At 40.2% G+C, this 23,080-nt stretch overlaps 1 protein-coding gene and 1 long non-coding RNA gene across 3 annotated transcripts in view; one reads left to right on the plus strand and one right to left on the minus strand.

Annotated features, from left to right (window-relative positions):
- Positions 1 to 14,580, plus strand: part of LOC121028728 (uncharacterized) — a 62,758-nt gene extending 48,178 nt beyond the window's left edge. Inside the window, exon 3 of the long non-coding RNA XR_005789409.1 lies at positions 14,475 to 14,580. This is a non-coding gene — a long non-coding RNA (uncharacterized LOC121028728). The remainder of the gene's footprint in view (positions 1 to 14,474) is intronic.
- COL1A2 (collagen type I alpha 2 chain) overlaps positions 9,758 to 23,080 on the minus strand; it is a 36,580-nt gene continuing 23,257 nt past the window's right edge. For both annotated transcript variants that reach the window (XM_040472652.1, XM_040472651.1), the window contains 21 exons: positions 22,571 to 22,678; positions 21,866 to 21,919; positions 20,839 to 20,892; positions 20,089 to 20,142; positions 19,938 to 19,991; positions 19,734 to 19,841; positions 19,321 to 19,374; positions 18,148 to 18,201; positions 17,012 to 17,173; positions 16,197 to 16,304; positions 15,416 to 15,523; positions 14,929 to 14,982; positions 14,734 to 14,841; positions 14,536 to 14,589; positions 14,047 to 14,154; positions 13,535 to 13,588; positions 13,305 to 13,412; positions 12,712 to 12,970; positions 12,146 to 12,330; positions 11,207 to 11,449; positions 9,758 to 10,234 (listed from right to left, as the gene is read on the minus strand). In XM_040472652.1, the coding sequence (XP_040328586.1) occupies positions 10,088 to 10,234; positions 11,207 to 11,449; positions 12,146 to 12,330; positions 12,712 to 12,970; positions 13,305 to 13,412; positions 13,535 to 13,588; positions 14,047 to 14,154; positions 14,536 to 14,589; positions 14,734 to 14,841; positions 14,929 to 14,982; positions 15,416 to 15,523; positions 16,197 to 16,304; positions 17,012 to 17,173; positions 18,148 to 18,201; positions 19,321 to 19,374; positions 19,734 to 19,841; positions 19,938 to 19,991; positions 20,089 to 20,142; positions 20,839 to 20,892; positions 21,866 to 21,919; positions 22,571 to 22,678 (2,238 nt within the window). In that variant the 3' untranslated portion in view covers positions 9,758 to 10,087. The remainder of the gene's footprint in view (positions 10,235 to 11,206; positions 11,450 to 12,145; positions 12,331 to 12,711; positions 12,971 to 13,304; positions 13,413 to 13,534; positions 13,589 to 14,046; positions 14,155 to 14,535; positions 14,590 to 14,733; positions 14,842 to 14,928; positions 14,983 to 15,415; positions 15,524 to 16,196; positions 16,305 to 17,011; positions 17,174 to 18,147; positions 18,202 to 19,320; positions 19,375 to 19,733; positions 19,842 to 19,937; positions 19,992 to 20,088; positions 20,143 to 20,838; positions 20,893 to 21,865; positions 21,920 to 22,570; positions 22,679 to 23,080) is intronic.

Raw genomic sequence — 23,080 nt, forward strand, 5'->3', positions numbered from 1 at the left:
TTAAGTGAACTTGAAGAAACAATGATTCTGAGCGAAAGTACTTACGATACAGATTTAAGAACTACCTTAGTTACAATTCCATACATATTCCAGTAGAGCCATCCTTATAGTTAATTCTTTGATTTAACAATTTGTTCAACATAATATCATCGAACATGCAGTCTATGTTAGCTATTGGGCTAGGTGATGAAGGAGACACGGAGACGAATCAGACAATCTCTGCGATCTAAAAGCATATAGTTCAATCACACTTTTCTACATGGCGTGGTCTTTCATTACTGCAGATTGTCAGATCAATGGTGACCAACTAGTTGCTAGGCAACTCGAAAGACAGGAATACAGACCTGATGCAGCTCTATTCTGATATGTATTCTTCTTTGAAATGTTTGTCAAGAACTGTGAAGGGGCTGAAATTTTCTCTGCTTTAAAGCTAAGATGTTAGCCTGCCACAGTTTAATAGATGCTGGCAGAAGACATGTGACATCTAGGTCAGAGACAAAGGAGTTTATTATTACTCACAGCAAGGCAAGCAACTGGAGCTTTGTGTTTACTGCTGGTTCCCTTGCCCCCAAGTCCTATGGGGGCAATGCAGAGCAACCCAGGTGGATGTGTCACAACTGAGGAACACCAAGTGTAGGGAACCCAAATATTTTACAATGGGCTGCAAGCAAACCAGCCAGACATTTGCCCTGTAGGGAAACATTATCTTTATTACAATGGACAGTAACTGTTCTGCGCTCTGGAAGGAGACACTATCTCTCTCTTTCAAGACTGTCCCTATCACTATACAAACATCCTTGAAATGGTTATCCAGAACAATCATTATCAGAATCTTTGCCTGCAAGGCATTTTGCAGAAACACCAAAGCCCCATGGAGAATTGTTTCCTTACCATATTCTTTCTCTGGTACTTTTTTCAGCCATTCAAATTTTTGGTACTTATTTCTACTAACTCTAAGTACCTACTCACTCTGAGATTGGCCTATACTCCTCTGTTTTTGCTATTCACTCTATATCCTGTTTACTAGGTGTACTCGTTGAAACTTTTTTGTTTTATGTAATAGAAACCAACTTTCTCTAACTTAAGCCAAAAAGATAGTGGAAGGATACTGGATTATTTCATAATTCAAAGCAAAACACCTATTACCATTCTAGGACCTCATCAGCAGAAGTTCATGCCCCACCCCCCCAGAGTGCTGTATTAGCGTGCCTCAACTTCAGTGGCTCCCAGTCTCTGTCATTCTTCACTCCAAGTTTTAAATTCGCAGAGAAGAACAGTCAAATGGCACAGTTTGGCTGAGGCTCTGCCTTTATTTTTTTCAGTTATGAAAGGGGAAAAGGCCATAAAAAAGCACAGACCTAGTATATCTTAGCTATTCCCAAATTAGGAGAGATTATTCTTGGGAGCTTTGGAAGCCTTCTCAATTGCTTTCTAGTCTGTCTAGATTTGTTTTGATTGATATTCCATTACTCATAAGAGAAATACAGTTATTGTATGTAACTTCTTTTTTAAAATCAATTAAATATAGTTTTGTTTTGCAATTTTTTTTTTTTTTTTTTTTTTTTTTTTTTTGGTTTGGAGTTATTTTGTGACCTGATAAGCAATTTGGTGATTCAAGAATTTTGGGTAAATATAGGTAGCCTCTAGTGGTTGGAGATCGATTGGACTATATGTCTTTTCTTGTCAATCTTGCTATTAAGTGGTGTGCTACAAGTAGAGCAAGGCTTAGCTCAAATTTTGTTAATATTAAATATTTATTAGCTAGTCATTTATCTTCAAGACCATTATTTCAACAATAAAAATTTATTTTCCACATCTTTTATGCTAACTAATATATCCCCTGATGTAGATTTCAATAATGCTCTTTTAAATACTGCAGTAGCTACCTCTAAAGCTTGGCTTTTCCTACTTAGGGTATTTCCAAGGTTACCTAATCAGCCCTGGAGTGTGGACTAATGTTACCTTATTGCCCACATGCACATATATACATGAGACTTCCTGTGGAAGTATTTTTAAAGTAAATTACCAGACAGACAGTATAATAGGTCAGAATTTAGGCATTTAGTCATGCACTCATGCTAATTTCCATACTCCTTTGTAATTAACATTCCTCCTGGCTGGATTAATTGGGTTTGCAATAAGTAATCACATTTATAATACTGCAACTGTTCCCAAATTAATTGCTCACAAGTTCAATGAGCCATTACATGTTCTCATTTAAAGCAGCTTAGAGAGCCCATGATTTTAGAGCTGTGATCCTAAACATTTTGGGAAGAGGGGCTCAGAATCATCCAAGAATATGTCAATAATATGGTAATGGCAATAAACCAGTGGTTCCCAAACTTTGAGAGTACATGGGAATCATCTTAATGTACTCACTGAAAATGAAAATCTCTTGACTCCACCTCAGCAATTCTGGTTAGGTAGATACTATGGGATCTGGGAAAACTTTAAGTATTGCACACCATCTTCCTAGAAAAAAGCCCATATACACATACTTCCAACTTTACCGGTGATTTTAAGGGAGGGTTTCAGAACCCTGTGGCATTAGTTGAGTACAATTTTTCTCAAGACTGGCTGCATATTACATTCGCCAAGGGAGTTTTAAAACAATATTTCAGACCAATTAAATCATAATATGAGTGGTATAGGGTGACTAAATTGTCTGCCTGTTTTTTTCCCCAACCCAGAATGGAGGCTAGAGATTTCTCCCAATGTATCAATCTATTTTACTGAATTAGACTCACTTGACAGATACCTAGCAAAAGTGATAATAAAAAGAAGCCCACTTACCCTATAAATCTTACAAAATACACAGCTTAATTTGTGTATTGGTGAGAAGGCACATCATTTTTGGCATTGATTTGTCTTTCTCTCTTCAAAGATTCAAAGGATTTAGTGGACTTTGTTTTCTTGTTTGATAGATAGCTCTCCCAAGCTTGAGAGAAGAAAAGCAAGGCTCTTTTTATAATTTATGGTGACAAGGTGAGTGTTTATTGTGATAGTTTAGTTGAAGAAAATCTAAGAAAACATGTGGAACTTCAAATTGAGCATAAGCTTACTATATTTTAATATTTAACAAAAAGTAAATATTAATTATGAATAAACCCAGAGAATTGGTTAAATGGGCAATTTTCCAGATGTTATCTGAGGAAAGTCTTTTTTTTTTTATTCTTGTGATTAGGAACATATCTTATCATGATGAGCAAAGTAGTAGATGGAAAATTGAGTTACACTCATAAAGTTTTAAAAAAAATTTAGACACTTGTATTATAAGGAAAAGGAGACCTATAATCAGTGATAGAAAAACCATGTTGGAAATTACTATAATCCAGCATCTTTGAAGTGGATGCATTTATAATAATACTCATAGAGACATTCAAAGCACTGGCAATAATAGGTGATTTAATGATGCTTAAAACCCTTGAGTAAATTCATACAGGCCAAGAAATTTCCCAGAGGACATGAATTTAATAATTATGATCATTTTGTGTGCTGATCACTTTTGAGTTAGAATTTCTGCTTCCAGAGACAAAGTTTTAGAAACGCAAATTGTGAAAATTAAGTGTCAGGAGTTTGACTAGTTCAACATGTATGTGTATGACTTATAGTCCATTTGTGTACAAGAACTAGTTTCCGAGTAAGCAAAAGGGTGGTTTTCTCAGCTCAGAAAGCTTTGTCTCCAAAATTAGATGCACCTAATGACATCTCAGAAATTTTGCCTTTTTTGTTTTTACTGTTAATGTGGGATCGTTAGTTTCCTTTGTAAAAAAATGAGATTTTCAAGCTTCTAATAAAAGGTTGATACTTTTTTTATTAGATTGTGGAGGAGGACTCACCAAAATTGTGAGAGTTTGGAAGTTTGCTTGGAATCCATTTGTAGGAGAAAGTGAAGTGTAACTGCATTGTAGATGTGCTCTCATTTTAGGCCACTCTTGTCAGAGAAGCTAATGCTCCTGGAATGGGGAGGATGAAGCTACAGGCTTGAGGGAAGACCCAGCTTTGTGGGGATGATGCTAGTGGTGGTGCTGCGTGCTTACTGTCCATCAGTCTTATAAACTGCTATGCATTCCTGTTTCTGATCCTAACAGTCTGGTGGGCAGTTCATCACTATCCCTGTCTTACAGATGAGGAAACGGTGGAGATAGGGTTCATACCCAGAGAGCTCTGCTTTCCAAGCCCCTGTTCTTTCTATCATCCTCTTATTTCCATTCTATATAATCCCCAAACCCCTTGCTTAAATCCTGAAGGGTTATTCAGTGCATTTTGGGGCAACATTTGTATCATTGGACAGCTCTACTCACCCAAAAAGGCCATTCTCCTTTTGAGCTTATGTTTGCCTCCTTGTGACTTCCACTTACCAGCTCCATGGGAGAGATATTAAGGATAGATTAAAATGGGTAAGAAAAAAAAGGGAGCATTGAGGACATGAAGGTGTGCTGCCATGGAAGCTGGAGAGAGGGCTGTGTGTCTGGGGCAGACAGGAAATAAGCACAGGAGGCTGTTCTATTTTCTCCTCCGAAATTTGAGTTTTCATTCTCTGATGGTGTGCATGTGGCTGTGTTAAAAGACTGGGGTGTTCTATTATCCAGTCAGCAGGGGGAGCAGTGAACTCAAAGTGACATCCCGTTGGGAGAGAAAGGCCATCTACTGCACAGTGGTTTATGAGTAGGTGTTCTTATTCTGCCTGGCATTAATAGATTCCATTAAAAAAAATTGTTTCTGCCTTTTTTTTTTTTTCATGCTATTGATGGTTAATTAAGTCATTGGGCACCAAGAGCAATGTTATACCAGAAAAAATTCACTTTACTGGCATTTTGTGTTTGTGAATTTCTTTAAATATGTAGTGAATTGCAATTTTAAGGAGACCTTTCTAGACCATAGGATTGTTAATTCTGGCCAAAATTATTCTTGTAGGTTGGGCTTAGCATAATAGCTCTGTTTGAGAAGAGCCAGATGAAGAGGAGACATTTGGTTCTGGGATGACCTGAGGGTCTCTGAAGAACATGTTCCAATTATTGTCTTTACAGTCTTTTATAATCCCAGGAATTGCCATCTCTTTTAGGTTAAAGCTTCTTTTAAAAAAATAACTAAAATATGCATAATTTTCCTAAAAATAACATTATTATTATTATTTAATAACTCTCCATTATTGAATACATTTGTTCTTAATTTGAAAAGGTTTTGTGAACAGGTGCACTTTGATGTTGTAAGGTCCAACTCTGGGTCATAGAGCATCTGCCAAGTCCTGTTCAAGCGTAGGAGAGAGGTCCCATAGCAGGGAAGTGGAAGAACGAAATATTTCTATTTTAATGTGGGTTGATGCTGGTTGGTTCTCTCAGGTCTTAGGACAGGAAAAGCAGCATGCTCTGAGTATGAGACCCAAGATGAGATATGAAGGTCATGGTTCAGAAAAGCCCAGGGTTTAATGAATAAGTAATACTGCTTTTGTATAGTGGTTCCTAACATGTTTCTTGGTCATAGACCCTTTGAGGTATCTGAAGAAAATTGTGGATTCTATTCCAAGAAAAATGCACATACACACAAAATTTGGTGTGCTATTTCAGGAGTCCATTGATGTTCTGCCTTCCCCCGAAGCCCATCCTGAATCCTTGTTTAGGGCAGTAGTCTTCACAGTAGGGGGACGGAATGTGCACGCCCTCTAGGGTATGTATGAAATGATCCACTGGAGTATAGACTCTTCTATTTGTATTTATTTTCTCTCTTTTACAGTTTTTTTTCCCATGTAGGTTTTCCATTGCACATCATGTATTAGTCCCATAGTACGTAGTACGTGTATAACATTTATATATAAATAGATTAACAAAATTAGTTAAGGGCTCACATTTTTACTGATAGGGAGGCATGACTCAAAATTGATGGGTTACCAATTGATAGAGTGGTGCTAATTAAATTTAAATTCTAGGTTCTCCTCTCCCTACACTGGAGGGCCAGGGACAGGAGATTAACTCAAGAGATGACTACCAGTGCCTGCAAACTTCAGACCTAAAGATGATCCTTAACCTTCTCAGAGAACTTAAGACACTTTCCCAGGTGCTCTTGGCTAGTCACTGGTGGAGCTGGTGCACATAACCTTGGCTGCTGGCCACAAATTATGTGCTCATTTCACCAAACTGCAGGGAAAAGTCAATCAATATGGGTGGTCGATGGCCCCATTGCAGCAGTTACTGGTGCTCCCTATGGACACTGAGTAGTTGAATCCCTGGCTGATCCAGGCACAAGGATAGAAAGCATATTTTAGCTACTTGATCAGAGGGCTAGGAAGCCGAGCTAACAATTCAGCATTAGCTCTCTCCTGTTGGTACAGTAATACCAACATATTTCAAAACAGATAGAGGGCTCTGGAAGGGTTTAGATTCATCTATGTACGAAAAAGATTTACAATGGGTTATTAAATGGGAGTTTTGAGGCTGGTTTCTCAGGAAGTGCCAACCACTCTTTCTCCCAAATTTCCCTTGGTGCCACTGTCAAAGGCAAAGCACTCATCTAGATGGATTGTTGTTCTGACCCAAAACGACATTTCCAACTTTTCTTATATATAATCCAATTTCTGAACTTCGTTTTCAGTGATATTAAGTGGAATAGCAGAAAAAAGTATTTTGGCATTAAAGATAATAAATGTGTTCTGCATTGGTCAGGTGTCCTTGCTCTTTGCCAGTGCATTAGCTGTATTGATTTTAGAATTTTAAATGACCCTTTTTACCAGACTTGATTAATGTCTCGTCCCCCAGTCTTGGCTACCTGCTCCTTCCTTCTCTCATATGCAATCTTCTTCCTTCTCAGACTGGCACAGTTAGAGGTGGCTGACCTTCATAGGACCAAGGGTCAGGAAGTGTTGTGAGGAGGGTCCCTTGGGCCTGGTGATTAGTCTCTAAAGAGAGGGCTGGTGTGCCAGGGTCAAGCCTTCGGTACTTTGCCCAGGCCCCGGGAACACTCACAGTGGACCTCCTGCTTGGTAAGTACCAGACTGTTCTAATACGTGGCTTCCAGAGAAGAAGCCTCTGGCCAGACACAGAGCGTTTGAAAGTGAAATTAGATCTCTGGCAAAAGCTGACCAGCTAAACCCAAATGTCACTATTACTGCATGAAGCTAAGGTTAATTTTCTGAGATTCCCTCTCATTAATTAATAGTGTCCTCCGCTATCCTCACAGGACACTTGGTTTAAAATTGTGTTCACACATTATTTTATTCTCTCTCTGCAACTAAACTGCGAAATCCCTGAGGATGCCGCTGCTTGGTATGTATGGCCTCGTGCACCCCTTTCTGATGCCCCCCAGTGTGGCTGGGTCACTGTAAGTGATGACTCTTAGGTTAGGGTTTTTTTCTCTTTCAGAAGATGAATGGGTGGGAGGTGGACCACTGTTTCCCCGGAGATGGCTACTTCTCAGCCAGGATTGTTTTCGCTTGTTGGCTGCTTATTTCTTTTCATAATATTTTAAGGCTAAATTTGTTGTAAATGATAAAGGTGATACAGTTATATCATTAGCAAATCTGGAAAATTCAGGCATAAAAGTCATTCCTATCATTACTCCATGAATGTGCCTACTCCTAGCATTTTTACACGCATGTTTGATATATTTCTAATGACAGTGTACTTGAAAATGATATTTTAAAGATTGTAATATTCCGTTCTAAGCATTTTTTGTTGTTTAACTACCCTCATAAATGTTATTGGGTTATCAACACTTATTTCACTGTTTTCCCATTGCTTTCTATTAGATATACCATTATTCATTCCTCATTAGTATTTATTGGCTATACCATCATTTATTTTGTCATTATTATTTTATCAGATATACCCTTATTTATTGAACTATTTTTCTGTAGTCCCAACTGATGACTAAATGATTATTAATGACTCTTGGCTTAAGAAATCTGCCTGTTTGGATTCAGTTTGACAAAGAGCATTATTATTATTATCATCTAACGTAGTGTTTGGCTCATAGCTGGTACTCGGGAAATGGCTTCTTCCTTCTTCGCTTTCACCCTTTACGCTAACTTTCTTGGATTGTGACCTGAGGGCAAGGCATGTTGAAGGATGCCTTCAACAGAGATGTCTAACTGGTTATCATGTAAGCTTGCCCTGGCCATTTTAATTACTAATTTGTAAGGAGTACTCATATTCTGATATACAGGGGTTTGGGTTTCTTTGTATCATTTGGTCAGCTATATTGGTTCATTCTTGCCGGATACAAAATGTTAGAGCCACAAACGGTTGTGGAGATCACTGGGTACAGTGGCTTCCTGATGGATGTACCTCAGAATTTTGCAGGGTTCTTAGGAATACTGATTCCCTACTAAATCTTAATTTGGTGGCTGAGGACTGGGAATCTGCATTCTAATAAGCATCCCTGTGTTCAGATTCAGGTAGCGGGAAGGACCATAATTGGAAGTTACCGTTTGGGTAATAGACTATGCTAACTTTTTAGACTTGATGTTAGATTTTCATCATGTTCAGTCTTTTGCTTTTAAAACTAATTGAATCTTGAGATGACTTATTTCAGGAGGCAAATATTACAATCCCAATTATGTTCTGCAACAGGAAATAAGCTCTAAATGAATCTTAACATTTTACTTGACACATCACTCTGTTTAAGTGTATTAAAGATGTCATTGAAAGGTGCAGAGGAGGAAAATGAACTTGATTTGGCAGGTAGGTGTTCATGGTACTATTATCCACAACTGTCTGTGCTGATTGACAGCACACACATTACCTCCTCACACGCATTGTACTCAGTTGCATCAGATTTAAGTGTATGGCATTTTTACTGAATATTTGAAACTGTTTTAGTTAATAGTATTAATTGTGCATAGACCAACTTTCAGCCACTGCTTCAAAGTACTTAATAGACAATAAACCAGAAGGTTCTGTGGATCTCTGCTTAAACTTAGGTCTACAATACCATTTGTTGAAGTATTATGTATTTTGAGCAGGGCAAGTGTTTATAGTTCAGAGAAGGAATCTTCCTCGTATTAGATATGGAAGTTGAGGGGCAGAAAGGTGAAACGCTCAAGGTCCCTTGACCGCAAGAAGCAGAGTCAGAATTGGGGCTCAGATCTCCTGGGTCCTTGTTCTCTGCTCTTTCTATTATACCACACTGCCCTTTTTGCATAGTTTCTATCTAATGAGAAACAGTCTAACGGCTGGTAGAGATGCTATAATCCATACTTATATTGCAAAGAGCATCGAAGCAAGGAATTCTACTCAGCATTTTCTTTTGGAAAACCAAACATGCTTTATTTCATTTTTTTCACAATTTATTTAAACATCTCACATATACAAAATAGGTACAATTTAATCTTTCTGCTTGTCCGAGAAACAAGGCTTCTTTTTGGTACCATGGGAGAGGATGAAAATGAGACTGGCAAAGAACAAATGCTGAATTTAAAGAAGAGGATGAGGTTGGGCAAGCAATCTGCATACTTTTATTTGGGAAGAAGATGTAAAGTACTGATGCTAAATCAAATGAAGAAAGAACACACACCGCAACCCATTACAGAGGAGTCTTTCTTCTCAGAGTCCTCTAGCACCATCAACAGTCTTCAAGTATCTGAAATACTGGTAGCACCTTTGTATTTGGAACAAAACAAAACAAGTACCTCAGCTCATCTCCGTCTAGGTCAGCACCTAATGGTGTGGATCACACTCATAGGAAAGTGTTTTGAGGTAGTTTTAAACCTTTGGAAGTCTGGGTTTTAAACTTCCCTCTGTGGAAGATATTCAAAAGCCACAAGTGGTGCAAATTGTTCATGGTTTTTATTTTATTTTTCAATTTTTATTTTGGTTTTCTTACAAAGGTTGACATTTTCCACAACAGGTGTAAGAGTGTTGAAAAAAGTTCCAAATCTTTGGGGGGAAGGGAGGGAATGAATGAAATCGTATTGCACTATGCTCTGATCAATCCTTCTCCTTCTCTTTTGCCCACAATTTAAGCAAATAGATGTGCAGGGGAAATGAAATGGAAGGACTCAGCTCTCAGTTAAAAAAGAAGAAAAAGAAATGGCAAAGAGAGAAAGTTTTTTTCGGACTTCTTTTGTTTTCTTTTTAATTTAGGTTGAGTTCATTTATTTGAAACAGACTGGGCCAACGTCCACCCTGATTTCTTGGTCAGCACCACCGATGTCCAAAGGTGCAATATCAAGGATAGGCAGGCGGGATGGCTTATTTGTTTTGTATTCAATGATTGTCTTTTTCCATTCATTTGTCTTTTTCTGTTTAAAAAAGGAAAAAAAGTACATATATGAAAAGCAGCATTATTTCTACATCTAGTATCGTCAGAACCTTAGATATTTAAGAACCACTTTGGGGCTTGTTCATTCCGAAGAAGTTTTCCCAAGGTCAACATGTTCTCTTTGCAACAGAAATATCAGGGGTGTCTTTAGGGAGAGCAGTTTCTTACCAGTCTAATTTTTTTTTTTATTTTATTTTTTTCAACGTTTATTTATTTTTGGGACAGAGAGAGACAGAGCATGAACGGGGGAGGGGCAGAGAGAGAGGGAGACACAGAATGGGAAACAGGCTCCAGGCTCCGAGCCATCAGCCCAGAGCCTGACGCGGGGCTCGAACTCACGGACCGCGAGATCGTGACCTGGCTGAAGTCGGACGCTTAACCGACTGCGCCACCCAGGCGCCCCCCAGTCTAATTTTTTAAAAGAAAATTTCAATACGTATTCCACATGGCTTACTGCTACATTATCGTTTTTGGGGTGTGCGTGTGTGGGTAAGGGAGAGCCAGGTGGGTATGCAGGCTGCTGCAAGTAAATTTTAATTTTTCTGCAATGTCTAGCATATTATAGAGAAAAATCGCATGCACGCCATACTAATAAGTAAAATAAAATACATATAACCATAAGTGATAGCTTGGGACCTTTTAACCTCAAGTAATTTTAAATTGTGGGCAGACATCATCATTTAACAAACTCAGGTTTAAAGAAAAACAGCTAGTGCATGGACACTGTATATATTTTAGCACTGCAGAGAATTTCAGAAGGCAAGGTCTGATAAGAACACTCAGAATTTAATTTAAATAAATACAGTTATGAAAATAGATTTAGTAAGTTAGGTCTCTTATTCATCTGTTTATGGTCTTATTCATTCATTACGGTCTAAGTTAAAACTCCATCTCCCCACCTCCAAAATACACTCCCCAAATAAGCATATCCCCACATTTCACTATTACTTACAGAGCAGCCGTCTACAAGAACAGTGTAAGTGAACCTGCTGTTGCCCTCGGCAACAAGTTCAACATCGTTGGAGCCTTGCAGAATGACAGCCTTTTTCAGGTTGCCAGTCTCCTCATCCATGTATGCAATGCTGTTCTTGCAGTGGTAGGTGATGTTTTGAGAGGCATGGTTGGCCAGCAGGCGCATGAAGGCAAGTTGAGTAGCCATTTCCTTGGTGGTTACTCCTTCAACATTATATTCAAACTACAGAAAATAAGATAGAAATTCTAGTTAAGTGGAGATGGCCTCAGGTACTAAGAGTCAAAAAAAAAAAAAAATGTCTGGTATAGGGAGGAATAATGGACTCAGAGCTGACCTTGGGAAAAAGGTACTTTTCCAGGAAACTCAATTCACTGGTCTTTGAAATATTAGTTACTTAGAAGGGACATAGGAACTACCAGGCTGAGGCAAGATCATCTCAAAAAGGTACCTGTTCTAGATAAGGTATTTTTAATGGGTATGTATCTTCTTTAGAATAAGAGAACAAGGAGACAGAGATTCAGACCTCTTTCTTTTTCTGTAATCCCCACCAGGAGGCATGCAATAAAGTTGGTGAAAAGATTTGATTAAAAATTCAGAAAAGCACATGTTCTGAAAATATACATTCATGGGTACAGGGATGCATATGCTGGCCAGTACTTCCTCACACTAAATGTCATTAGTCAGTTTCTCCAGGGATTATCAGTTGAGCCAAATTTGCAGAATAACTTTGAATTGTGTGGGTACGTTCAATCAATCCATCTTTAATGTACAATCCCAGGATAGAACTGGAACCCAAGAAAAGAGCAGGTTCTTTTAACAATCCCATTTGGATAAAGGACTAAAATGCAGATCATTAAAAAGCAAACAATCTTAATAATATTATTTAGTAGGAGAAGGAATGTTTGTAGGATTCCTCACCTGGGTGCCACCATTGATAGTTTCTCCTAACCACACGTGCTTCTTGACCTTGGAATTTCTGTACCAGTTCTTGGCTAGGATGTTTTCAGGTTGAGCCCGGATACAGGTTTCGCCAGTAGAGAAATCACAGTATACTTTGATAGCATCCATAGTGCATCCTTGGTTAGGGTCAATCCAGTAGTAACCTTTAAAAAAGACAAGACCCAGCTCATAAAACTTCTTATTGAGTGGACTATAGGTTCTAATAATTACTAGACCAAGATTTTGATTCTTATAAGTAACATTGTCTACCCTACATTTAATAGGAAGAGGATGGCTACTTTCCAGATTAGACAGTTCCTTCTCTCCTCTCCTCCGTGAAACATCAAATCAGAGTATATGAAAAATACACATTAAGAGAAGCCTGAAACTGGATGCTGGTGAAGAAGAAAATGCTTCTAATTAGGCATGATTCTATATAATGCAATTTTTACCCAAAACCTTTTCATTCTAAATGTCAGTGGGAACTGACTTTGCAAAGCCCAGCTTGTGAGAAGGGCCATTCTGGCTTGGGCATCTTGACCTACCACTGCTCCACTCGGGGTGGCTAAGTCTCAAGTCACGGCATGTGCGAGCTGGGTTCTTCCTAGAGCCTTCAGGAGTAAGAAGGGTCTCAATCTGGTTGTTGAGAGATTTCAGAGTAGCATCAACTTCATAATCCTTGGGTCTGAGAGAAGGTGGTGAGCGAGGCTGGTCAGCCCTGTAGAAGTCCCCTTCGTAACCAAAATCATAACCACCACCACTTGGGCCAGGAGGGCCAGGAGGGCCAGGGGGGCCAGGGGGGCCCTGCAAACGTGAACGTGAGAAAAAGGAGGTTTTGTATTTGGTCACAGTGAGAGATATCAGTGACAGCAGATTTTCAGTCGAGCATCACACACAAGCATGTTCTAATAAGTAAAAAAGAACTAAGTCCATGAAATAAACAACTTGATCTCAGACATACTTGCAGGGATGGGCCTAAACAACGTTATCACATACAGATAATTTTTACACGTTTTAGAACTAACATGTGGCAGTGGGGGACAACTTTAATGTGTTGTTGTAACCATCTTGGTTTAGTCTGAAGAAGATATTCCTTAGGTCTGTGATGCTCTTTATTATTTCCCAAAACGATACTTACAGCAGGACCTTGGCTACCCTGAGAGCCACGAACGCCAGCAGGTCCAACTGAACCAGGATGTCCAGTGCGACCGTCTTTGCCCATAGGGCCAGAAGGACCAGCAGGGCCCTAGGGAAGAAGGACACTGGGTCTGAGTGAGTCAGTAAAAACCCCACAAGGAAGCAGAGGCCTGGGCTCGGTGCCTGACATAAACTCCATTTCAGAGATAAATGTCTCTTAGATTGACTTACCCTAGGACCAGCAGGACCCACAGAGCCAGGAGCACCTTGATCGCCATGTTGGCCCTTTAAAGAGAGAACAGGAAAATCACACTTTCAGAACACGTGTCGACAAATAGGTTTTTTTAAATTGAATGGAAAACTTTAGTTTCAATGGACTCTGGATTGAGAAAATTGAAAATGTAAAATGGGGCTCTTTTCTCCCATTATGTCTATTATATTCAATTATATTTTTTTCTACAAGCTATTTCAGCAGTGCAATATTAGTCATTCCTCTAATTATATTTATTTTAAGTGGGGTTGAAGGACATTGTTGCCAAGAGATTTTAATATATGTATATTTCAATTTCCCTTAACCCTCACCTTTTTGTGTTGGGATGAAATGGCATTAATCTCTGCGAGATGGAGTGAGCCAGAGAATGGGAAATGAATATGATGTAGGACATTTTAGAACAACGGCAGTGAAAATTTGAGGAAGATCTTTTAAGATCCGTATACATGCACGATGTCCACATTTTACTTACAGCAAGACCAGGAAGACCTTGCAGTCCATTGTGTCCCTTTAAGCCAGGAAGACCCCTAGGCCCCTTGTCACCAGGCTCTCCTTTATCACCTCGAATACCTTGTGGGCCCTGTATAGAAAAAGAAGGGCAGATAGGACATTTACTTCTTTAGAAAATGAGACTCCCGTGCCCACAAATATTGCTTAATCTGTTTACAAAGCAACTCAGGATGTGCAAAGGTTTAAAAGCCATGGGGGTGTTATCTATTCCCTTAATCTGCTTTAGTTAAGCTTCCTGTGAAGTGGCTAGATTTTTGTGATTATTTAAAACAAGCAGAAGGGATTTGAAATAGAAGAGACTTAGAAGCTATTTGTAGCAATTCTCAACATGGACTACATTTTTAAAAAAAATATGAAGTCTAGCCTGTATATTATTTATTTCCTTCACAGACAGTCTGGACTGAGGCTCCTTAAATGTTAATTTGTAAAGAAATCATCACCATGTACATACAGTAGGACCTCTTGGACCAACAGCACCAACGGGACCAACAACACCAGCAGGACCCTGTGAGTTGAAAAAGAAAAACATAACTGATCAGCCAAGCCCAAAACTCTCCTCCCCAAGCCCCCATAGTTCCCAAGTGTGGGGAGGTCACAAGGGAAGCCTACAAAGATGGCAGCACACAGGGACTGGTATTTACAAACTTACAGGTTCACCACGGTTTCCATGTTTTCCAGTGGGACCCACGGGGCCATGAGGACCAGGTGCGCCCACAGCGCCAACTGGACCAATGTTGCCAGGGTAACCGCGTTCTCCCTACCAAAGGCAAAGTGAAGTTTAGCATCAAACTGTTCTGTGTTTTCGTCACTTTTCAACTGGAGAAAGACAGAGAGGCATACTGACCTTGTGTCCAGGTTGACCATCGCGGCCTGGGGGACCATCATTCCCAGGGTTGCCCTGTGAAGACACCACACCAATGAAGGCACTTAGTGAGGCTCTTTAACCCACCAGCCCCTATAGTTCAGCTCCTCCGTCTTCATCACTCCCAGTGCTCACTAGTGAACCCACTTTCAGACTTAAAAGACAGGAGCAAGAACTTGCCAACCTAGTTTCTTTTAGAGGTGTTTTGGATATTTTGGCCAACTTTGAAGCATGCTCTTCAAAGACCCATCCATCCCCCAGTCCAAGTAATTTTTCATATTTTCAATACCAGGAGTGGTCAGTACATGCTGATTTAATGGAGAAACAGACCATCTTGTTCCAAAACTTGGAACAAGAGGAACTCAGCTCAGGATATGATGTTGCACATAATGAAACACAGCTAGGTTTTCTAGCTATGTTTATGTAGTTAGTATGTAGTCTAGTACGACAAACCAAGCGTCATACTCACATCGCGACCAGCTTCACCAGGAGCACCATTGACTCCAGGTGCGCCCACAGCACCAGAGGGACCACGAGCCCCAGGTGGACCAGAGATGCCGAGAGGTCCAGGTTCACCCTAGAGGCAGAGAACACAAAACAACATTCTTCTTATTGGATTGAGAGCAAACCTCACCCTTCCTAAACAACCCCGGCGAGGAGATTCCAGTTTGCAAGGAGAAGGTACAGTGAGACTGAATGGGTCACAAAATGGTAAGAAGTGTCATCAGTGTTATCCTTGCCCTCATCCTACACACTCAGATGGTCAGCTTTATTGAATTTTGGAATGCTGTTCTGTACAGGTGAGCCTAGTTACGTCCGATATCCCAAATGAAATGAATTCATAAAGTTGAGAGAGTTTATGGAGGTGAGCTGAGCCCTAGCTGCTGTCATGTATAGGATTTAATGGAATGATTCAGAACTTCCAGAGCTTCATTCTTCCAACAGGATAAATGATGCCAGCATTTCACACTGCAGAGGAGTAAATGCAATTAGAGCTTATATAGTTCTTAAGCATGTAAAAAGAACAAAAATCATTCTGCATAATATTAAGCTGTATCTTTATAGCGTGTGTCTAAGTAAGGTGGTATTAAAGCTTCTTAGATAAGTGACATGTGATCTGTATAAAGAAAATGCCATGAATAAAAAATCTTAAGTGGAGTTATTCAGTGATCAATCTGTCACATCTGAAGTGGCAGCTTTTAAAATCTTTTATTATGTTAATGAGAATAAGAATGGTGTCAAACACTTACCACAGATCCAGAAACACCTGGTAGACCACGTTCACCTCTAGAGCCTGGGAGACCCAGAATACCAGGAGCACCAAGAAGACCTTGAGGACCAGGGGTTCCAGGGGGTCCCTGAACAAGAGGAAAACTACCATGACTAATAAGCCCCTCAGTGACAATACGGGTTGGCTTGAGGATTGTGAGAATGCGCTATCCTCGGTTTAGAAAAAAGCTAGTGACCTTCCATTAGTAGGATGTATCCTTGGATATCTTTTCTCTAGTGATGAGTTTCATGTTGGCAAGTATATTTCTTTGTACCCAGTTCCTCCCTGACACCAATGGAACGACATTAAAGAATATGTGGTTGTGATTAATGAAGCCATCTGGGGTAGTGAAATAGAGTTTTTATGGAATCTATGCCAAGATGCAAATTTTGACCTCGGCCTCTAACTGAACCAGGTCTAAGAAAGACACATTTCAGAGTAACAACAATACTGAACAATGCATGTTTAAGGAATTGGTAGCTTGCTGAGATTTGATAAATTTACAATAGGATGACCATGGCAATGGGATTCTGTTCAGTTCCCAGTACCAGTAAGGTGCCATTTTGATAAAAGAGTGAGTTCCCTCATTTATTGTCATCCCCATCTCATGCCTTCTGAGCAACTGCTGAAGCTATGACACCTCAGTATCTGTTGGACAGATTTCCTGGCTCAAATTGAGCTCTACTTGAAAGCCTGCAACACTCATCAACAAATATATGCCACTTGAAGATCTGTGTAAGGCTTTATTTTAATTCAACACAAGGTATTAAGAAAGAGAAGCTTGAAATCACTTACAGCAGTTCCAGGCTCTCCAGAGGGACCCTTCTCACCAGCAAAGCCAGGGGGACCAGATGCACCTGTTTCTCCTGTTCGGCCAACTGGACCTTGGTCACCCCGAGGCCCACGAAGTCCTTCTTTACCAGCAGCACCAGGGGGACCAGGAGGGCCAGTGATACCCTGTGAGCAAATGGCAAGGTTATTTATCCTCAGTTAATCATCACAGACCTGGGAGAGAGCAGCTGAGGTTCCAGATATTAAGATGCAAACAGTGTGAAGCAACAGGATGATACCCTGACCGTTTGGGGGACATGTTTAGGGTTTGTAATAGTCTTTCTTATGGAGAGAAGCAGCTCCCATCCTTTCTCCGAAGGTTATGGCAAAATGAATAACTGAAGCAGAGGCTATGGCAAATGTTGGCGAGGAAAAGCAATGCTGTGCTACAAGGATCCTGGCATATTGGAATCAGAACTTTGTAGAGTTAGAAGAGTTAGTCGTCAATGAATGGGACTTTGGGTTTTAGAGGACTCTGCTCATTTCTTTGTGAAGAAAGACAATACTGGAATTTTGTTCATAATTGAGGAATCACATATGCTCTCAACTAGGTTTAATTAAATGCCTACAGGGAATGAAGATTTTTCTGTTATGAACCTGTAAAAGGATTCCAAGAAATCAACATCTTTGTGATTTTTTTCCCTGAAACCTTAACCGGAAGACTTAATCCTTGGTAATTAATTAAATTCTCTTGAGTCCTGACAGGAGAGTCTGAATCAGAATTAAATTAGAGGCCAAACCACCTTTAAATTCTGGAACAATTATACCTTAACAACGGAGGCAGAATGTTGGCCATAAAGGGTAATTAGATATAGAAATATCTGATATGTGACTAAAACTGTTCTGTTTTTTTTTTATTTTTAACGAAGAGACCGTGCCCCTAAAAAGGGACTTGTGTTCACATGAATAAAAGCCTCTTAAGCCGATATTATAAAATATAATTTGTGATGATTTTGTCTTAATGGTTCAGGAAAACTGATTTCAGACCAGGAAAGTAATAGCAAAATATTAGTAGCGTGTTTCTAGAGAGTTTCTTACCAATTTCCTATTAGAGGCAAGGTTGTTTGGCTAAATGACACATTTTGAAGTGATTTACTTACAGAGGGTCCAGGAGGACCAGTCCGTCCAGCAGCACCAGGGAAACCAGTAGCACCCTAAAAACCAAGCACATTAAAATTCCACAATCAATGGCAGCTCTAGGGATGTAAGATGGAAACTTCTCCTCTGACAATTCCTCAATACACATGACCACAGATAGACCAAGGAGTAGGTGGTGGCACCCTCATATAGGGTATTATTTAACAAGAACCCCCCAAAAAATTAAAAAAAAAAAGAAAAAAGGGGGTGCCTGGGTGGCTCAGTCGGTTAAGCGTCCGACTTCAGCTCAGGTCACGATCTCGCGGTCCGTGAGTTCGAGCCCCGCGTCGGGCTCTGGGCTGATGGCACAGAGCCTGGAGCCTGCTTCCGATTCTGTGTCTCCCTCTCTCTCTGCCCCTCCCCCGTTCATGCTCTGTCTCTCTCTGTCTCAAAAATAAATAAAAACGGTAAAAAAAAAAAAAATTAAAAAAAAAACAAGAACCCCAAAGACCTTCCATCTCTACACAGCTTTCCGACCAGCGTGCCCCAATTGCAACATCCATATTTTGCATTAAGGCTCTGATGGTCCTTTTTGAAATGCTGGTATGTAACCTGACGGTTTTAAGAACAAGAAGACACCATGCCATTATTACACACTGATGTGCATACGTTAATAAATGTCTTAACCACTTGGCTGGGTGCAAAAGAAGTGGACACTGGATAAGCAGTTTTGTTTACACAGGAAGGTACAACAAAAGACCATGAGTATTAATTGCTGTCCAGCAAGAGCAGGAAGGAGTCCGTGCAGTTCATTCCTTGGGAGGTCTGGGTCTTTAAGGAGTCTGCATAACAGCACTGGGTGCCAAGAGAAAGGGCATGGTCAGGCGGGAGAAGGGAGCATCGTCAAAAGGATAAAGAGAAATATTTTTACCCATTTCACAATTCAACAGCCTGGCATTAACTTTGGTTATTGCCTCAGGTGAGGGGTAGCAACATACACTACACTGAGCTCCAGTTGGGATTAAGTTAATATCCCTTGGCCTGACTATCACTTCAACACCAGAATATCTTCAGATAAAGTTAACTTGAATTTCAAGAGTCTCCTTATCATAGTCCAAAATTAACCAAAAATCTCCAAAGTTTCAAGGTTTTCATAGATTCTAAAGAAAGAAATGTCCTCCATTATAAATACTCACAGGAGGGCCACCATCACCACGACTGCCAGCAGGACCAGGGGGACCATTTGGACCCTAAATGGAAATTGACAAAAAAAGATGGGGTCAAATCACAAAAGAGTTCTTCTACATGTTGCTTTTTTATTCAAAGGTATCATTCCTATATCTATTAGAAGCAAATCCCGAAATCAAAAATGATAATCTGTGTCATAAGATAAATGTCCTTTTTTCAGTGTTACCACCTTCATGGGGTTACCAAAGAAGTAAGATGAGACAATATTTATGAAATTTCTATAAATTATAAAGCAGTATGCAAATGCTAGCTCTTACATTCCTGGTGCAGTTACAGTAGGCACTTGATTGATATAGGTAGAATGATAAGATTTCAAGGGTAACTACACAGGCTGTGTTGACCACCAATGAATTCAACTTACGGATGGGCCAGCAGATCCAACAGGGCCCGTGGGACCAACGGGGCCATTTTCACCCTTGGGCCCTTTGGTTCCTCTCTCTCCTTTAGCACCAGGTTGACCAGCAGCACCCTGTTAGAAAGGAATAGTTGGAGTTCAGGCATTCCAGCTCACTCTACTTGCCAGTTTGGGATGTTTTGGGGTTAACTGTCATTATGTGATACTCACAGCAGGACCAGCAAATCCGTTGGGGCCAGCGGGACCAACCTCACCACGTTCACCCTAGGTGGGAGAAGGGATTGAAGAATGTCATAGCAGTATTAGATTCGTTCATGTCTAAAGGCTATGAGTGTCCAAAATGACCCAGGTTTCTACTTACAGGGCTACCACGAGGACCAGCAGGACCAGCGGGACCGGCAGGACCGGCTTCACCCTTTAACGGAACCAAAGATGAGCTCGTTAATGTGCTCAAAGAGGAGGTGGGGGGGAGGGAACAGCGGTAGACAGTGGGCTCTTGTCAGGGTTTGCAGTCACATCAGAAGAGAAAACTAATGCTCATCTCAGACAGTAAAATAAAATGGATGCTTACTGTGCTTACTGTTGTATTCATTTTGGGGGCTGAAGTGGTATTGGTCATACACTTGCAAAAACACTATAAATCAGTGCCCACAATACTAGGAGGAGGACATTTTAATTTTTAGATGGACACTGAGCTGATCTATTTGCTGCAATCTGTGCAATACAATAAATAAGGTCTATTTTAAGTAGACTGTTCGATGTGAAATGGGCACACTATGTATTTTATTGATTTTTTACAATTGAAGGCTTTGAGAAGGCTCAGTGCATTAGGATATTGTTAATGGGCAACAGAAAAAGTCTTTAAAACAAATGATAGGGATTAAAGTATAGATCAGATAGCTAGCACATCTATACGAAGGGAAAGAGAACTTTAAACACACAGCATTTGTTTCCTGCTGCCCCATCACAACAGATAGGTTTTTAAATAAGTAGGCTTTATACCAAGTCATAAAAATGAATTGCTGGGGCTCCCTGGGGCTGGGGCAGGCAGGAAATTTTAGATACTGCTGTTGGCTCAGAGAGTTGCAACTCCGTGAAAATGTGTGCTTACCCGGTCACCAGTGGCTCCAGCAGGACCAGGGGCACCTACAGCACCAGGAGCACCCTAATACCAAAAGGAAATGAGTCTTATTAATAACACCCCCAATTTCAAAAGTGACCCTTGCCATTCCCCCTTGCTGTGCTTATACAGTGACTGAACACTTTCACCGCACACTCTGGATGGACATCGAGAAGGCTTTTGATGCATTTCAGTTCTAATTATCAAAACTATTAGAAGCGGCTCTCAGGAGGAAAGTACCCCAGTGATAAAGGTTATAGAAATGTGTCGGTCAAGGGCAGGTTACGAATTGGGGAGATCTGAACTCTCTGCTCTTGTCAAATTCCCTAGAGAGCAGCAAATGAGTAGCCTTGTTTGAGACCACTAGGACTGTGTGACTCAGAGAAAGGACCATTATCAATGTGCCGGAGTGCGTTATCAGCTCTGAGGGAGGTGAGAAGAAGGACCGAGGTAGCTGACGGCCTGGAAGAACCATGTTGCCAATGCTCTGGTAGGGTTATTATACCTTTACGGGATTATCTTTGGCATCACCAGGGCAGTAACAGGTAATCGTTGGGACTGCTCTTCAGGTGATAAATTCTTAGGACATACATTTGAATAAACGGGACCTTGTTAGAGGTTTTGGCTTTTTAAAATGTAAGAGTTATCGTTTTGTTTTGTTTTGTTTTGTTTTGTTTTTCTAAAGCCCTATAATAATTTGAACAGTCACTTGAAATTCTATTTAACCTCGAGCTTTTGGTTTATAGTTTGTACTTCGTATAGTTAACACTAAGGAAGTTAAGAAATTCAGGTTTTGATTTTCAAAGGGATAAGTTGTGTTGAATCTTTCTTTTGGGACATGTAAAATGATATTACTATTCAGAGATCCAGGAAGGAAAGGAATACTCTTTCACTAAACCTGGATCCTTTTGTCAGTTCTATTTTGGAAAACTGCCGACCTCAAATTGAGTGAAATGTAAAAATAAAATAAAACAAAATACCAATCTAAGCACAAACAAACAAACAAAATTCTACTCACACGGGCACCATCTCTGCCTGGGTTACCAATTTCACCTCTGAGACCAGTTTCACCCTGAAAGTATAAAGCAAGAGTAGCTTTTCGTTTTCCAACCAAATTTTTGAAGCAAAATTAACCTGAAGTGTTTATAACTTCAGTCGCTTACATTTTTAGTAATGTCTTGATTCCCTACTATTCTATAGAATGTTGAATGAGGAAAAAAAATTAAGGAAAAAATAATTCAAGGCCCTCTCCAGATTATTGTTAAATATTCTTTTCTAATTTCCATACAGCCTCCTGAAGCATAATCAAGCAAGGTACAAATTCATGTGGACAGAATTATAAGGCAACATCACAATGGGCTTCAGTGTCTGATCACTCTTATGGCATAACTAATGCAGCAGCACGGTTGACAGCTGTTCAATATAGCTTCTTCCCATTAATTAGGGCAGGATGAGGCATTATTGTTAGTGGCATTAAAATGAGCCTCATGTATTACTCAACACCATCTGTTTGCGTGAAATTCCATGGTAGCAAGGAATTTTGCCAGATTAGTGAGTTTAGAAATGCGTAGGTGCTAGGTGGCAGAGGGAAATGCGTATTGATAGATATCAAAATGCTACCAGACCACCTACCAAGAATTGTAAAAAACTGGGCAACCCTGTGCAGCCTTCTTTGCTAGAGTTCATCAACAACATGTCTTAGGGTCCAACACTGAGAGGGTACCTTTTCTCCCTTGCCTCCAGGTATGCCGGCAGCACCCCTCTCTCCTGGGAGTCCACTGGGACCAGATGGACCAGCAGTGCCTGGAGCACCAAGCACACCAGGTTCACCCTTGAATCAAACACATGTGAAATCAATTATTTCAGTGGCAAAAGAAGAAAATGAAGACTCGAACTCTTGAAGGATTCCAATTTAAACATTTAATAGATAGCATTCTTGCCAGTTTAGAGACACAAAGGAGGGCTGTTGAAAGGAGGGAGAATCTAACAGAGGGAGATGCTATTAATGACACCGTGGCTAAAGAGAAGAGAAGTGGGAGTGGGTGGCTGTGATTTTTCTATAACCCGCTCCTAGTCCTCTTCAGGCAGGCAGGCATAGAGAAGAAGAGGGCAGGACAATAGGATGCAAAGAGTGAAAAATGTTTGCCCACAAACATTTTTCAAGGATAAGTCTCTTAGCCCACACAGGAAATAGGGAAAGAAACCTCATCAACTGGGGAGATGTTTACATTTT

This window comes from Herpailurus yagouaroundi, unplaced genomic scaffold (genome assembly GCF_014898765.1).
Source record: "Herpailurus yagouaroundi ecotype Mexico unplaced genomic scaffold, PumYag 100, whole genome shotgun sequence".
In the NCBI taxonomy this organism is placed as follows: domain Eukaryota; kingdom Metazoa; phylum Chordata; class Mammalia; order Carnivora; family Felidae; genus Herpailurus; species Herpailurus yagouaroundi.